The sequence below is a fragment of the Eriocheir sinensis genome, chromosome 53 (assembly GCF_024679095.1).
Source record: "Eriocheir sinensis breed Jianghai 21 chromosome 53, ASM2467909v1, whole genome shotgun sequence".
Lineage (NCBI taxonomy): Eukaryota > Metazoa > Arthropoda > Malacostraca > Decapoda > Varunidae > Eriocheir > Eriocheir sinensis.
The window spans coordinates 2812571-2829906 of record NC_066561.1 but is presented as its reverse complement, the minus strand read 5'-3'; the positions used below and the strand labels follow the sequence as shown (position 1 = coordinate 2829906).

The window sequence follows — 17336 nt, the reverse complement described above, 5'->3', positions numbered from 1 at the left end:
TGCGTATTGCTGGTGAATCAGTGGGATATTTTCCATGATCTTACGTCTGTGTCCTTCCCTTCCTTCTCCTCCACAAATCTAATAGTTTATCAAAACTAATATAAGGAAATACAATTCAGCAGATACATGTCATTTTTGCATAATGCAAATTTCTCTGTATATTTATGCATATATCTCAAAATTATCAATTAATTTAAGTTTCTTTATGTGCACCATTTAATTTTGCATATTTTTATATATAATACATGATTATGTGGAGTTTATTGCTTAAAACTTGTTAGATTCAGTAGCGACGTTTGAAATTTGGCTCGTGCGGCCAGACTAGATACGGGGTGGGGCGCTGTTTTTGCCTGGCTGTAGTGAAAGGGTTAATGTTGTTGGCGGGGTTTGAGTTTAGGGCAACGATGAGCAGCTACTGGTATCTACAGGTAGAGGTTGAACTTCTGAAACAGCATGTTGTTCAGATTATAATAAACTGAGTGTTTATTCTCTGAAAGTTTGTGACACTAATATGTACAAGTCTGGAGGCACCTGCAGCTGAGGGGTGGACTGCAGCTAACTTATTTTCTGAGGTGGAACTTTAAGTCTTCTCTTACTAAGGACCTCTAACATAAAATCCACTTACTTGATAACTGATTCAACTCTCTTGTGTGCACCGTTAGTGGCATTCTTGCAGGGGGTGGCCTCTGATTGCAGAGGCTTTGTTCCTGGATCCAAAAAACAAAAAGTTTGAAGTGAATGCTACATGACATATTCCAATAAAACAGCGCAGAGAATTTAAAATACTAACATGAACAAAATCTTAAAGAGAAAAACAATACTGTTTAGCTTTGTAAAAGAGTTTACAAAGCTTATCTGTTAAAAAGAAACCAACGTACAAGCTTAACATATGCAAAGTTTTGCAGTGTAATAATCACTACACAAAATCAAGTATACAGATTATGGGATAAAACATTTAATTTTTCTTTTGCATGCATTAGCATGTTGCTGGACAATTACCTTTGTCATGACTTAAGTAGCTTCTTATATCCTGCAGACAATCTTTCTTCCTCCTGCAAGTTGGAACATCGAACCTGAAAATATATTTAATTCCTTAATACAACCATGTATCTGGCATCAACCACACACACACACACACCTAAAAACAACATTCAGGTCTTCAATGAACATCCCATAAAGCATTCTTTTTAAAATAATGGTTTTGCAAATATATCTGAGCAAGAAACACATAAGTACTCACTTTTTAGATCTCGGTAATCTTTCTGAAGAAGGGGTCGGGACAATGTTTTCATTTTCTACTTCTGGATGGATGGAATGAGAATGCTTCTTTGGCCCCCTCACCTTAAACACTGGAGATGGGGGAGGACTGCAGGGAAATGATTTGTTAGAATCAAAAGACAGTGGTATAGAAAACAGGCAGTCTTTATACACACCTTTCAAAAACAAGTGAATCACAGCTACAGCTACAGGCATCAACTTACACCTGACTGACAATCACGTTCAAGTGAGACAACAGACTGTATTCCATAAGCAGGCAGAGCCACCCACGGCCACCCAGAAAACTTTCAAGTCTGGTCACCGCAGTCAATGCTGACTTGACTGATTTTGCTACAACAGCAGATTCACTGCAGCTTCACGTTAACTGTTGCTTAAGTGGCTACAAAGGGCAAGGTGTCCCTGTTGTTAGGAGGCAATGTGCAAGAGCCCTCTAATGGTGACTAAATGTACTGCTATGGAATAAGGTCTATATATTGTTTTCCATACCTTGAGGAATCGGAGGAGCTGGACGACATCTGGATCACACTGTGGGAGGAGGAAGGTGAAGGGGTTGAGGTGCAACGTTCCAGCAGCTGCTGATACTGCTTTTTCTCCTCTATACGAAAACTCTGGTGAGGGAATAGAGCTGCATTAAAAAGGATAAGTCAAGTCTTTATGAACTACTATGTTGTAACTATTACTCACTTTTCTAAATAATATAATAAGAATATGTTTGTCCCTGTGTCTCAGTGATCCAACATACCTCTTCCACTGTGAATGATTTCCATTTCTTGGATGAAGAAGTTAAACAATGTTGAGGCAGATATTCTGACCTCCCTTTTGAAGTATAACTTCTTTGGATTTTTGGTTCCTTTTTCTCGTCTGAAATCATATGAACAAAAGTTCTTTAAACAACAGTAGAATTTGAGCTGGAGAATCACCTTGAATTGGCATGCTACTGTATGCAACAGAATTATTAATATTCATGAGAAACAACTTGAACCATATCTTTTTCACTGCAGAGGCTGTTTTCAGAAAATTAAATTGAAAAAATGTAACGACTTACTACTTCCAGGAACTCGCTTCTGCTTTGAGCTGGTCTTGAATCTTGGCGGGATGATTCTCCGGTAGGTACTTGGGGCTGAATCCTGCTCCTGAGCCCATACTGGTGTCCAAGGAGAAACTGTCGATGACTGGATAGAACTTGGCTTCTTGAAGTTGATGATCTTTATTTCACTGGTGTCAACCTAAAGAGAGATTATTTCTGTACACTCAACACACACACACACACACACACAGAGTGGCCATCAAGTGGAGAGGACGTGAGAGCAAGTGCTTCTGTATTTTTCAAGAGGATACGGGGTTACTCATGGCCTACAGGCCTGGATGTGGTTATGGGCAGGGGCAGACGTGTTAGTACTGTCCCATCTGTAATACGGTAAGTGCAATTTGGACATGTAGAAACCGTGAAAATGGATGAAGTGCCAGGCTCAGGCAGTTTGTTTATGCCCATAGCCCCAGTGTTTATGCCAGTCACCAGACCAAGGGTAAGTCTCTTTAGTTTGGAGAGGGACTTTTCTGGCTTCGGTCAGGAGGAAAGTTCAATTCCCAGCAGGATGGCGTATAGGAAAATGTTGTTGCTGAAGGAAATTGTACGCAATCTGGCTGAAAAATTAGAGAAAATAGAGGAAAGGTAGAGATTGGGGGAGGAAAAAAATAGAGCTGAAACACAAGTGTGATAGATATGAGGTAATGTTGCTGATTTACAAGGAAAAGGTAGAGGTAAATATGGAGAATGTTAAGATATCGCATGAAAAGCAAAATCAATGGAAGAAGGAGCAGGAAGAGGAGAAAGTAAGTTTTAAAGAGATTGTGAAACAACAAATCAACAAAGAAGTGAAAGTTTTAAGATATGGGTGCCCCTCGGTAAGAGTGACCACGTGATAATAGAGATGGAAACAGAGGAGGAAGGAAGTGAAGGGGATGAATCATAAAAAAGAAACAGGTTAAACTAAAGGAAGGCAGACGTGGAAAATCTCAGGAAATTCTATGGAGAGCTGGACTGGGATGAGTTAAAGAGAACAAGTGAAGTGCAAGAAAGGCATGATACGTATTTTCATGGAGGCGTATAAATCAGGAGTTATGAAATTTGTACCAGAATACAAACCTATAGAAAAAGGAAAAAAAGGACTCGTTTAATGCAAAATGTGCTAAGGCAAAAGAAAAAAAGAGATGAAGCATGGAAAAGATTGAAAAGAAATAGAAACCAAAGGAATAAAGAAGATTTTAAGGTAGTGAAAAATGAATATGTGAAAATAAGGAGAGAAGAAAAGGAATATGAAAAGGATATTGTAGAAAAGTGCAAGGAACAACCTAAACTGTTTTATAGATTCATAAATGGAAAGATCAAACCAAGGGAAACAATAGAAAGATTGAGTGACGGGAATATGATAATCGAAGATCCTAAAGACGTGACTGAGCTACTAAACAAAAGGTTCCAGCAAGTTTTTACAAAAGAATCAAAACTCAACGAACCACAAGAAAACAAAATAAATGTTCATATGGAAAAAGTCATAGTAAATAAAGAGGATATATATAAAATGTTGGGGGACCTGGAAGAGAGGAAAGCAGTAGGACTGGATGGAGTCTCAGGTTATATATTGAAAGGATGCAGAAATGAGCTGGTTGGACCGGTATACGATATCATTAAATGTCAATAACAACTGGTGAAGTGCCAAAGGAGTGGCGGAGGGCCGAAGTGGTCCCCATATACAAAAGTGGAAGGAAGAAAGAACCCCTGAGCTACAGACCTGTATCATTGACCAGTGTAGTATGTAAAATATGTGAGAAAGTGATAAAGAAACAATGGACGAGATTCCTAGAAGAGCATAATATAATCACGAGTAAACAATATGGCTTCAGGAAAGGGCGGTCATGTGTAACAAACTTACTGAGCTTTTACTTAAAAGTGACAGACAAAATACAGGAGAGGGACTGATGGGTTGATTGCATTTACTTTGACCTGAAGAAGGTGTTTGACAAAGTTCCACATACAAGACTGCTATGGATGCTGGAAAATAAAGGATTGAAAGGGAAAATGAAGAACTGGATGGAAAGCTACCTAAGGGGAAGAGAGATGAGGACAGTGGTAAAGGACATAAAATCGGAATGGAGAATTGTAGAGAGTGGAGTGCCTCAAGGATCGGTATTGGCACCATTACTTTTCCTAGTATATGTAAATGATATGCCAGAGGGGGTAAACAGTTATATGAGCCTGTTTGCAGATGATGCAAAACTGTTAAGACATATAAGAAATACTAAAGACTGAAATTCTGCAAGATGACCTGAACAAGACTAAGAAATGGAGTATTGAATGTGAGATGGAATTCAACGTGAAGAAATGTCATGTAATGGAAATGGGAAAGAGTGAAGGGAGACCAAAATGGACATATAGAATGGGAGATGGAGAAATATTAAAAGTTCAAGAAGAGAAGGATCTGGGAGTGATAATACAAGATAATCAACAGCCTGAGAGTCATGTAAATAGGATATTCGGAGATACGTACAGAATGGTAAGAAATATAGGAATAGCATTCCACTACATGGATAAAGATATGCTGAAAAAGATGATTACCACTATGATTAGACCAAAGATGGAACATGTGGAAACTGTATGGTCTCCCCATAAGAAGAAACACGAGAAAAAACTACAGTACCCTCTCGAGTTTCGCGATCCTCGAGTTTCGTGGTTAGTCCTAAATTCTTACCATCCCGAGTTTCGCGCATGCTACCTTAAAATTTAGTATCATAGTGGACGTTTTCCTCCAAACACTGCAGCTATGGCAAGAGAGAGAGAGAGAGAGAGAGAGAGAGAGAGAGAGAGAGAGAAACTTCTTAACATGTTAGCCTCGTTTGAACTTCCTGCCGCCTCCCTCCTGTCGCATTTGGTTCAACTCGGCGCGGCCTCCAAAGAGAAGTTTCGTGTGACGTCACGCCAATCTATGCCGTCACGGCCACGGTGCATTATGGGTTGGAGGGATCAGCCCGACTGGGAGTTGGGAGACCATGCAGGGAGATTTCATGGCCACTGGAGTGACCAGGACACGAATTTCTAGCCTCATTTTGTGGTGTTAACAGCATGTACTGGTGACCCGTCTGAAAACAGAAATGCCACATCTTTGCTGCGTTGTTGGGTGTGGAAATAAGGCAGATAAACACCCAAGTTTATCATTTTACCGCCTGCCTAAAATACCAACGCGGCAAGGTGAACGGAGGGAGTTGATCGCTGAAAGAAGAAGTCTCTGATTATCGTGGATCTCCAGAGCCCAGACTTCAAGCCCTGAACACTGGAGAGTCTGTGGCAAGCACTTCATGACAGGTAGGAATGATGTTTCAGTCCTACACAATAACGAGTAGAGACAGTGTTTCCTCAGTCCTGGCTGGGGCTTCCAGTGTCAAGCTATAACACACCTGCAGATTCACATAGTTTTTTCCAGTGGTGTCAAGCAAAGATTAGTGACATTGCACGACAGTGAAGTGAATTTTCACTTATTTGTCAAGTTATTTAGCCTTTATTAAGAGTTCATTCTTCATCACTAGATTTAGTACGTAGTGGCCAGCCCCAAAAGTTATTAATGTATGGTAGGTATGAGTGATGATGAATGTTGGCACTCTGATACATTAGTTATTATTAGATATGTTGCCAGCATCATTGTTAAGTATTAGTTACTGTTAGATATGTAGACACTTGCTTTGTGAATGACCAACCCCCTAAAAGTAGGTTTTTTTTTTTTTTTTACAACAAAGGTGCCGGCTAAAGGGCAACAAAAACAGTGTATAAAATAAAGACCGCTACTTGCTGCTCCCAACAACAGAAAATAGTAGAGTGGCCAAAAGAGAGGTCAATTTCGGGTGGAGAGGTGTTTTGATACACTCTTCTTGAAAGAGGACAAGTCATAGGCAGGAGGAAATACAGACAAAGGAAGGCTGTTCCAGACTTTACCAGTGTAAGGGATGAAGGAGTGAAGATGCTGGTTAACTCTTGCTTAAGGGGTTTGGATAGTATTAGGTGTGGTAGGTAGTACAAGTGGAGATGAATGTTGGCACTCTGAAACATCACTTATTGTTAAATATGTAGATAGTCTTTGTTGAAGCACTATGTAGTTATTGTTAGGTATGTAGACAGTGTGTATCATTGTGAAAGGCATTTCTTCCTCCAATGCTTGCCTTGGCTTCCACGTAAAGCTGCCGTATTTTAGGGCAACTAAGCCTGACTTAAGTGACCATCCTCTCATAATAAGTCCTGTCCAGCAGAGAGAGCGAAAAATAATATTTGGAGTATCTCCATTTACTACGATTCCCCAACAAGGCACAGTCTCTCACTCACTCGCTGGTCCCCCAACAAGGATAGACTGTCACACGTGGCGGCCATGTTTACTTCGTGACGTCATGAAAACGTCACACGGTCACGTGAGTGAAAATACTCTATACCACGTGAGCCCCCGACTCCAGAGGAGGTGTGTAGCTTCACTCTGGTTATGAGCCCCTCTCGTGAAAGGTGAGATAGAGAGGATGAAAACAAGGAGAAAGGAGAAGGGTGTGGGGAGGGAGGGTCAGAAAGGAGAGTCAGGTCAGGGCTTTGGTCAGGACATGATTTGACTCAGGTCAGGTCATGTCCATACCTGTCACACACACACAGAAGGTGAAATGAGAAGGATGGGGCAGAAAGGAGAGTCAGATCAGGGCGTTGGTCAAAACATGACCTGACTCAGGTCAGGTCATGTCCTGACTTGTCACTCACACACACACACACACACACACACACACACAGAACAGGAATGAAAATGGCGTGGGGAGGGAGAGGCCGCCCCCCCCACACTTCTAATTTCCCCTCATGTGTGTGACGCACACCCGGAAATGTTGCCGGTTGCCCAAGCTGCCGCCAACGCATTGGGAAGAAATAGGCCCAGTGTGACACCAGCTTACAGACAACCAACAACTCGCTCCCGGATGGGTGTACGGGCATTGCCAGTAGCCACAACGGTTAGAGGAAAGCGGCCAGTGTGACACCGCCTTAAGGCAGTGAGGCCACTGATTGGGTTAACGCCGGCGATGACATTGGACTCCCAGCGAATCACAAGCGTGGCTTTAAAACGACCCGTTCTCTCTTTCTTTTTCCAAGGTACGTATCTTTAGATAACAAGGGAGTAAAGGAGGAAAAAAGTGTGCTCCGGGGGGCAGCATGAGCCAATTATAATGGCGCCACCATAAACAGTTGTCTGCGCCATGACGGGCTCGGGGCCGACCATCAGGCCCAGATGGATAGTCTACCGGTGTATAACGAGGAGTTGCTAATAAGAGAAGTAAGAAGCACCAGCAACACATGAGGACACAGTAAAAAATTGAGAAAAGGAAGATGCTTGAGAGACATCAAAAATAGTTTCCCACAAAGAAACATAGAGGTTTGGAACAGACTAAGTGAAGATGTAGTATCGGCGAAGAGTGTGCACAACTTCAAGGAAAAACTGGACAAGTACAGATATGGAGACAGGACCACATGAGCGTAGCTCAGGCCCTGTAAAATTAAAACTAGGTAAATACACTGGGCACTGAATATCACTGAACTTCAAAATAAGTGTGAAACATTAGGAAATCTGGCTCCACAGACGTACAAATAATTCAATGACTGAGACAAAAATAGGCGTTGTGACTCACCCTTGGCTGAAGTGACTCATCCTCTGGGATGGGTCTAAGTGGAGACCGCTTCTGGGGCTGACATCGCAGAGTGGGTGTGAAGTGAAGGGTGCCTGGAAAACAGACCTATTGTATCCTTTCTCTAACCCTCCTTCATCAAGTATAGAAAGACTACAGCATGATATGCATGTACAGCCAGAAGCATCCACACCTCAGCTTGTGTCATATACAGTACTGTCTCCAGGATTGCGAGTTTCAAATTTGCGATTCACCAAGTTTGCGATAGGGACCCCAAAAATTCAATTTTTATTGAAAACTGAAACTGCGATATGACCCGAACTTTGCGTGTGGCGCGCGAGAGAAAGTGGTGGTTTCTGCTCTAGTTAAGGGGGGGGGGGGGTTGTGACGTCAGGGCGCACTGCGGCATCACCACCACAACACTGTATTCTGCCGCGCACTGCCATTGTTCACCTCACCCCTGAAGTCCCACCAAAATAAGGATAGTTCAGTGAAACGTCATTAACTCAGCCATGACGTCACTGGAGACCCACACATGTGGCCGCGGCCAATAGTTCAGTGAAACGTCATCAACTCAGCCATGACGTCACATGTTCTATGACGTCACGGCGGTGACGCGCGTTGGAGACCCTCGCCAGCAAGAGTCTCATTTGAATCTTGGTTTTATTCAAGGATTTACACATCATATTATGAAGTGTGGTGTTCTCTGAAACTTCAATCCAGTGGCGCCGCGGCCACACGTGTGGGTCTCCAGTGACGTCTCTGTTTACATGTGACGTCACGAGTGTGGTGCATTGTGGGAAAAACAAATGCTTAGCGAGCTATCCTTTATATGTCTCTCATCCTTGGTCCCACCCACACTTCTACCCCGACGTCGTTTGGGCCCTCAAAGCCCTGGCGTGGCGCTCTCCATTCGCTCCCGGTCCCTTTCCGCCGTCCGTGCTAAAGCCGGCACGGCAGGGATCCACCACAGGGTTCACGCAGCGCCGGTCGCAGGCGGGACACGCTCATGTGGTGTGGGGCCAACGGCCCAGTGTGTTGCAGCTCGCATTTCACGGTGGCGGTCGAGCCCTCTCGCCACTCGTGCCGAGAGCTCGGACCGGCGTGTCTCCGGCCCTTCCGTGGAACGTGCTAGGCTGCGTGGGCGCGGGGGCTCTGGCTCTCTCTATCGCCGGCTTTCGGCCCGGCATTTCAGATAAGATGTTGACGGTTTTCAATTTTCCCCATAAGAATAATGGTTCAAAGTTTGCGATTTCAACGTTAGCGACCCGAAACGTCGACCTATTTATCGCAAACTTGGTGACAGTACTGTATCACACAGGCCACATAATCTCTACTAACCACACAGTTCCAAGAGTATGATGGTTCTAGCAGTAAAATTCTACTTACGAGTCATTGCGAGGAGGGGTTCATCCCTCCGGGTGCAATTTTTTTTCCGCACGGGAGTATACTTGGATTTTATAACGTCTTCATCATCACTCAACCTATAAAAGAAACAGGAAAGTTTACATCAATTTTGGGTGAATGAATCTAATTAAAAAATTTATGTACACATAACTGCTTAAAGATTGAAATCTACAAAGTCTCTAATGTACTTTTACCACAGGTCTACAATGCACTACTGTTGTTACTCTACAGAAACACGTCTCTTTATGCCATATGAAAAAGTTTCAGTGTCTGTGATGCTATGGTCTCTCTCTCTCTCTCTCTATGCACACACACACACACACACACACACAGTGTTAGCGCTGGGCCCACATTCACTGCGTGATGGACGACACGAGTTCGAATCCCCATGCTACCACCTCGGATTTTTCAGTCACCGCCAAGTGGCTTAAAACTACCCACATGCTGTCCTGAAGACCACCCATCAACCCGGACTCTAGAGGAAACCGTCCAAGTTAATCAAGAACGAGTTCTGGGGGGCAGCATGAGCCAAGAGATGGCGCCACTATAAACACTTGCCTGTGCCATGACGGGCTGGGGCTGACTACCATCCAGGCCCCCTCTAGCAAGCCTACCAGCGCTATAGGTTCAGACGTAAAAAAAATAAATAAATAAATAAATGAAAAAAAAAAAAAAATAATAATAATAAATAAAAAATAAACATGCTTGCATACATGCATGTACACACATATGCATTCATGCATGCATGCTCGCGCACACACATGCACACAGACACACACAAACAGACAGACATAGACAGACAGACAGACAAACAAACACACACACACACTCCATATCCCATTTCTTACAGAGAGCAGCGACTAAACTACTGGAAACTGAGAGAACATATTTATGAAGAAAGACTGGAAAAATTGGGACTAACAACACTGGAGAGAAGAAGAGAGAGAGGGGACCTAATAGCATTATACAGGATACAAGAGGGATTGGAGAAATTGGACAGGGAAGACTTAGTGGTACGTGATAGGAGTGAGACAAGAGGGAATAGTAAGAAATTGAAGAAGAGCGTCTGTAGGAGAGACGTCAAGAAATACAGTTTTCCATACAGAAGCATAACAACATGGAACGGACTTGACGAGGAGACTGTGTGTGCAAAAACGATTCATGAATTTAAAGCCTAGTTGGATAATAAGCGTTACGGAGATGGGACAGCACGAGCCTAGTATGGCTCTTTTTCTTTATTTCACAACTAGGTAAATACACATAGAATATGACCACCACTGACTTCTCTTACTCTCTGTAACTCTCTGGGCATCACAGTTTTGCATACGTACTACCATTTCACACAAACATTACTACTAACAGAAGACTTAATGGCATTGTACAATCTGCTTTTTTACTTGCTAAACAGTGTCAATTATGCATAAAGTACCATACTGAGTGCATCATGCAGGTGCAGGCTGCATCTTTGTTAAGTTTATACTAGGCACACGTCATTCCTCTACATGTGTACAAAACAGTATACAGTGTAAAAGTACACGTATATGTTGTTCAAATGAACCTAACACAAAAGCTCTTTACACATGAAATGTTTATCATTGGCTGATCCACAAACAAGCCACAGTCTCTCTTCAACTTAAGCTGCACGTGATCAGTGTATTATGAGAAAAGTTAAGTTTTATTGATGGCTGGTGGGCAGGGATGCATGGGAATTATTTGCAAAGTTAATATGAACAGTGCAAACAAGAGAGAACAGTAAGTGATGGCTTAAAGTACTATGGATGGATCATGTGATGAGGTTGATGGCCCAAGGCTACTGTGACAATGGAGTGGAGACAGTGTGCTGATTTTTCTACATGTTAGTTTTGGCAGCACACCAAGGAGAACCATATGATGTGATCACTACCAGTGCAACACTACATCTCAAATGAACATGATGAATGAACATTTCAGGGTGACCTCTGAGGATACTTCTCATATTCCTTCAAATATGAAAATCAATATTATTTCAAATTACAAAACAAATCATAACCCAAAATTTGGGTAATAGAGCTGTCTATATATATGCCAGCTGCAGTGATGATATGGCATGGATCTTCAAAAGGAAACTGGCATTGGGATATTTATGTAGTATTGCACTGATTCAATACAGTGTGTGGCCAATAAAAAAGTAATTATAAAGAATTTTTTTTTCGATACACTTCAGTTTCATGTCTCTGCATGGAACTTGCTTAGGGAGAGAAGACATGCATGTGCAATATACCTACATCATATTACAGCACTGTCTCCAGGATTGCGAGTTTCAAGTTTGCGATTCACCGAGTTTGTGATAGGGACCCAAAAATCAATTTTTATTGAAAACTGAAATTGCGATATGAACCAAAAGGAAAAGGAAAAGGCTGCTGAAACCGGGTTTTTTCACACCTTGTTGTGGTCCATGACTCCCATTCTCGCTCTTACCCACCCCCTGGGGCTTTCCATTGGCCACGGGAAGCATGGTGAGTGGGATCCGGGCAGCCATGCACAGGTGTGCGAGCAGCCCCGACCGCGCACTTAGCCTGAGCAGCTGATGGGCGGCTGATGATGAGTGTCGGTGGCGTGGCCCCCGCATCGGCGCCACCCAAACGGCATTCTCACTGGGGCCTGCGTGTTTGTGGCTGTGCCCAGGCTCCTCAATTTGCCAATTCTCACTTTCCACATGTTGTGCAGGACCCCTTTCCTTTCTTCCATCTCTTCTTTTTCAAAAAGAAGAGATGGAAGGAAAGAAAGGGGTCCCATGCAACATGTAGAAAACAAGAATCAGCAAATTGAGAAACCCAAACCCACAACAAACACAGCCACACACACACACGGGCCCTGACAAAATCACTGTTCAGAAAGGTGTCGATGCACAGGCCATGCAGCCGACACTCATCACCACCATCACCATCATCAGCCACCCGTCAGCTGCTCGGGCCCAGCATGCAGCCGGGGCTGTCTGGAGTCTGCACACATGCGCTTGGTCACTCGGATGGGTTGCCAAGTACAAGATGTTAATGGTTTTCAATTTTCCCCATAAGAATAATCGTTCAAAGTTTGCGATTTCAACATTTGTGACCCGCAACGTCGACCTATTTAGCGCAAACTTGGAGACAGTACTGTACTTCAACTCTGAGTAGTTGATGAGTTGCACCCTAAATAACCCTCTGATCCACTACTTAAAATTTTATGAGGCAGGAAACTTGCCGGTCATAAATTGCCATTGCCCTTGCTCTTTTTTCTGCGGATTCTCTGGAGCTGCAGGCCATTTTCTTCACTGCCTATTTATATAAGATGAGCTCTAGCTAGAGTTGCAAAGAGAAGCTGCTGTGCATCCCAATGGTAAAATGCTGGCAGCTATACCCTATAAAGAAAAAAAGACTAGCAGATAAATTAAGAATATGAATGCATATATGAAAAATATGAACATGCACTTTATGAAACAGAACAAGCTGAATAAACTCTTCTTTCATGTACAGGAAGACCTTGCTTTACAACTGTTTGTGGAACAAAAAATCACTTTAACTAACATTACGTTTTACAACTCTTGCTCACTTAACAAATGTAAAAACTTGCTTTAACAATTTTTTTTCATGGGCAATTTTAAACTACAGGCGCTCTCAAGTCAGGTGATTCCCGTCAACAATTCTCTCTCTCTCTCTCTCTCTCTCTCTCTCTCTCTCTCTCTCTCTCTCTCTCTCTCTCTCTCTCTCTCTCTCTCTGTTTTTTTACCTAGTTGTGGTTTATGGGAAAGGAGCTATGCTCATACTGTCCCATCTCTCTAACTACTATTACAGGTTGGGAATCCCTTATCCAAAATTCCTGGGACCGAGAGTGTTGCGGATTTATGATTTCTTTGGATTTTGGGATATTTTTTATGAATAAATAAAATGAAAACTGAAATGGTGGACTTTTCACAAGAGGGTAGCCTATTAATTTTGAGATGCTGACTGCTTATTTCTGGACAAAATATGATGCTGTTTATTATGGAGAGTGTTTTCTCCGGAAATCACTAAATGATTGACTTTTCAACTGCCTATTGTGCACCCGCCGCCACAGCCACAAAATAGCTCGCAGAGGTTCAACTTGCTACTCATTCTATATTTCACTCACCGCTCACAAATATCACAAGTGGACAAACTAGAACAAAACCAGGCAAATTAATATGTTTCCTGCTGTGTATTCCCCCAGTGTGCATGCGTATTGAACAGCAGAGTGACTTATTTCTGCGAGGAGGTATATCTCACAACACCGGCTGGACCGCCGCCGCCATGTCCTGCGTTACGCATTTCCGCTGCACCACACTGCGAGCCAAATAAATTTAAACTAACAAAACCTAACTTTATGTACGCCATTTGTTCCGTATTTGGTTGTCTGAATGGTTAAGGGGGCCGGCCGGTCGAAAATGATGAAAATTGGTCAAAAATGAAAAACTAAGAAAAAAATCCTCAGCTGCGTATGCCCTTTGAAAAACTAATGACTGAACATGAAGACATCATCATCATCATTTCATCGACGCCTGCTCCTAGGAGCTCCCACCAGGGGATGGCCACGGCAGAAGAGCTTCCAACTTTCTCTATCCAGACACTCCCTCCTTGCCTGCTCAAAGTTTCTCAAAGATCTTTCCCCCCTCTCCCTAACATACTCCTGCACCCTATCTCTCCATTTCACTGGAGGTCATCCTCTAGCATTCCCTCCCTCCATCTCACTCACATACACCCTTCTGGTCATCTTACTCTCCTCCATTCGCTCCATGTGGCCAAACCACTTTAAAGTCTGTCACTTCACTTCTTCCACCACTCCACACTTCTTCCCTTCACCCCCATGACACATTCCAAAATGCTCGTACACACTTTCATTACTCATTCCATCCATTCTACTCACACCACAAGCACTCCTCAAATAACTCATTTCCACTTCAAACTAATGCTAATTATGAACTTTACATTTCTGCTGCAAAATCGTCAAAAATCTATTCTTAAAAAAAAAAAAAAAATTCTTCATTAATAAAAAAACCTTTTTCTTCTCTTCTCTTCCCTTTTCTTGCATCTCTAGCAAAAAAACATCTCCTCCTCCTTCTTCTTCATCTTTCTCCCTCCCTTCCCAGTCCTGACCACAACACCTCTCATCTACTCTCTAAGGCTGAACTCTTCTCTCAAACTTTTTCTAAAACTCCACTCTGGACGATCTGGGGCATATCCCCTCCTACTCCCCCCCTGACCTCTTTTATTCTGTTATAAAAAGATAAAAAATGTTTTCTTCTATGCTGCTCTGGCCTCCAATCCTCAGAAAGGCTTATGGGACTGATGACCTCCCTCCTATTGTCCCTAAAAACTGTGCCTCCGTGGCTGTCACCCTGCCTGGTCAAACTTTTCGCCCTCTGCTGTGCTTCTTCTTCCTTTCCTTCCTTCTGCCCTTATTACTTCTACAGGGTACCCTAGATCCAAGGATCCCTCGCCTCAAACTTATTGCCTTTACTTTCTTGTTGCTTTCTTGTTTTTGAATTTTTTTCAAAGCAAAATTCAAAAGTCATTCCTTTCTTTTCTGATTCTCTTCTCTCTTCTCATCTATGGGTTCATGGTGGGTTTCTATCCGTCTACTGGTCTTCTTCTTAACTCTCTTTCTCTTCTTACTCTTATTGAAACTTTTTCTTTCTTAGCTGTACATATCAAAAAAATTTTTTGATCTCATCTGGCAAAAAACTTTTCTCAAAAACTACTCTCCTCTCTACCTTTTCCTCCTCTCTCTGTACCTTCTCTCTTTCCTTTTTCTGACCTTTCTTTTTGCTCTATTTCTGCCTCACTGTTCTTCTCTAAATCTTCTCCTCTATCTCTCCCACCAGGTCTATGTCCTATCTCCCACTCCTTTTCTGTCTTCATCTTTCATCTTTTCTCTTCTTCACTTTCCTAACTATCCATTTGATTCTTCTTCTCATTCTTTCATTCTCATATTCTTATTCTTTCAGGAACAGACCACCTTCCTTACTTTCAGACCTTAAGGCTGCAGACGCAGACTCAGACCTCACCATACTATTATTTACTTGGGGCAAGAAGAAGAGTTTCTCAGTGCCCTTTCGCTCAAAAACACACCTCCTCAACGCCTTTCCACTTCAAACCCACCCTATTCCATCTCCTACTCCACCTCACCAACTCATCACCTCACTCCCCTCAACACCTAACACCCTCCTCAACTTCAAACTTCATCACATCTCAATCTCTCATCATCTCTATCTCTTCAGCTTTCTTCTCTCTCCTCTGCTCAGTTCTTCTCCCAGCTGGTTTCTCCTTCTTGTCTTCTTGCCATCATACAGGGGGGGTCCCCCAGGTTCTGTCTATGGACAGGGGGGGCTCCGCCTGGGGGGGTCTCCCTCAGTCTCCAGTGGCCTCTCTTCCTCTCATGCTCTCTCTCTTCTCTTCAGCTCTCTACCTCTTCAGCTCTCCTTTCTCTCTTCTCTTTCTTTCTTCTCTTTCTTCTCTTCTCTCTGCTCCTTCTTTCTTTCCCTCTTGCTGCTCTTCTGAACCTGCTACGCCCTGCCTCTCCCCTCCCACTTGCCCCCTGCTCGACTCTGCTATACTCATCCCTCCCCTGTCAAACCCTTAACTCATCTTCTCTCTAACATCCTTCACCTATCTTCACCTTCTCCTGCCTTTCCTCATCTTCCTTTCCTCCTGCTTCTCTTCCTCTCTTCCCTCTTCTCCCTCCTCTCTTTTATCCTTCTCAAGACTCTCCTCCTCTCTACCTCTCCTCTTTTTTTTCAGTGAGTTTTTTTTTTTTTTTCTTTGATTTTTTTTTTTTTTTTTTTTGTTTTTTTTTTTTTTGTTGTAAAAAAAAAAAAAAAAAAAAAAAAAAAAAAAAAAAAATAACTGCCTGCACTCTAGACCTCTGACTTTCATTCCAAACCCACGTTTCACTTGCATATGTGAGGGTTGGTACTATTATTGTATTTCTCAAATCTCTCTTTACCTCCATGCTCACACTTCTGCCATTCATGATCCATCCCAAAGACCCTTCCACCCTTCTTCCTTGCAATGCCCTTTCTCTTATCTCTCCCTCTGTACCACCATGCTTACACATAACTGATCCAAGGTACTTAAACTCATTGACCTCCTCCATTTCTTCACCATTCAAAATTATTTTGCATTCTTTTTCACATTCAATTCCCACTCTATATGGGCATACAAAATCTACGACCTCCTATCTTCTACTTCGGTCACAAACCATCACTTTACTTTTGTTGACATTTACTTTCAGCTTTCTCCTTTTACAGACACTATCAAAAACACTGACCAAATTTTGTAAGTCACTTTCATTTTCTGCAATGAGCACCGTGTCATCAGCAAACAGTATCGAATTCAGTACCCACTTCCTTCCCTCAGCGAACATTTTTACTCCAACTTCTCCAACTTTGCCCTTCATTTCTCTAATGACACCATCCATATAAATATTGAACAACCATGGTGACATGATACACCCCTGCCTCAAGCCCACTTTTATCTCAAAATGTTCACTTGTTTCTCCAGTAATTTTGACACATGCAGATGCATCCTCACAGAAAGACTTTATTGCACTAAGCAGTTTTCCTCCCACACCATAAATCTTTAAAACATCCCACAATGCAATCCAATCGACTCTGTCATAAGCTTTTTCCAAATCCATGAAGGCAGCGTATAGTTTCTTTCCTTTTGCTATTATTTTTTCTCCTACCATCCTGAAGGAAAATATCTGATCCACACATCCCCTTCCCTTCCTGAAGCCTCCTTGCTCTTCACTGATTTTCTCTTCTGTAAGTCTTTGCACCCTCTCTATTATGACTTTTCCATATACCTTTCTGGGTATACTCAGGAGACTTATGCCTCTATAGCTCCCACATTCCCCTCTCCTGCCCTTCCCCTTGTAAACTGGGACAATGATGGCTTTCGTCCAGTCTGCTGGCACCCTCCCATGCT

General features: G+C 42.7%; 1 protein-coding gene across 6 annotated transcripts in view; it reads right to left on the bottom strand.

Moving 5' to 3' along the window:
* LOC126983175 (sentrin-specific protease 1-like) overlaps positions 1 to 17336 on the bottom strand; it is a 58458-nt gene that overhangs the window by 28489 nt on the left and 12633 nt on the right. For 2 of the 6 annotated variants that reach the window (XM_050835673.1, XM_050835676.1), the window contains 8 exons: positions 9358 to 9452; positions 7972 to 8063; positions 2324 to 2504; positions 2021 to 2139; positions 1765 to 1886; positions 1241 to 1366; positions 1000 to 1073; positions 626 to 707 (listed from right to left, as the gene is read on the bottom strand). In XM_050835673.1, coding sequence (XP_050691630.1) covers positions 626 to 707; positions 1000 to 1073; positions 1241 to 1366; positions 1765 to 1886; positions 2021 to 2139; positions 2324 to 2504; positions 7972 to 8063; positions 9358 to 9452 — 891 coding nt within the window. Of the gene's footprint in view, positions 1 to 625; positions 708 to 999; positions 1074 to 1240; positions 1367 to 1764; positions 1887 to 2020; positions 2140 to 2323; positions 2505 to 7971; positions 8064 to 9357; positions 9453 to 12597; positions 12755 to 17336 lie in introns of all 6 variants that reach the window. The other 4 variants (XM_050835675.1, XM_050835674.1, XM_050835678.1 and 1 more) reach the window with 4 other exon arrangements.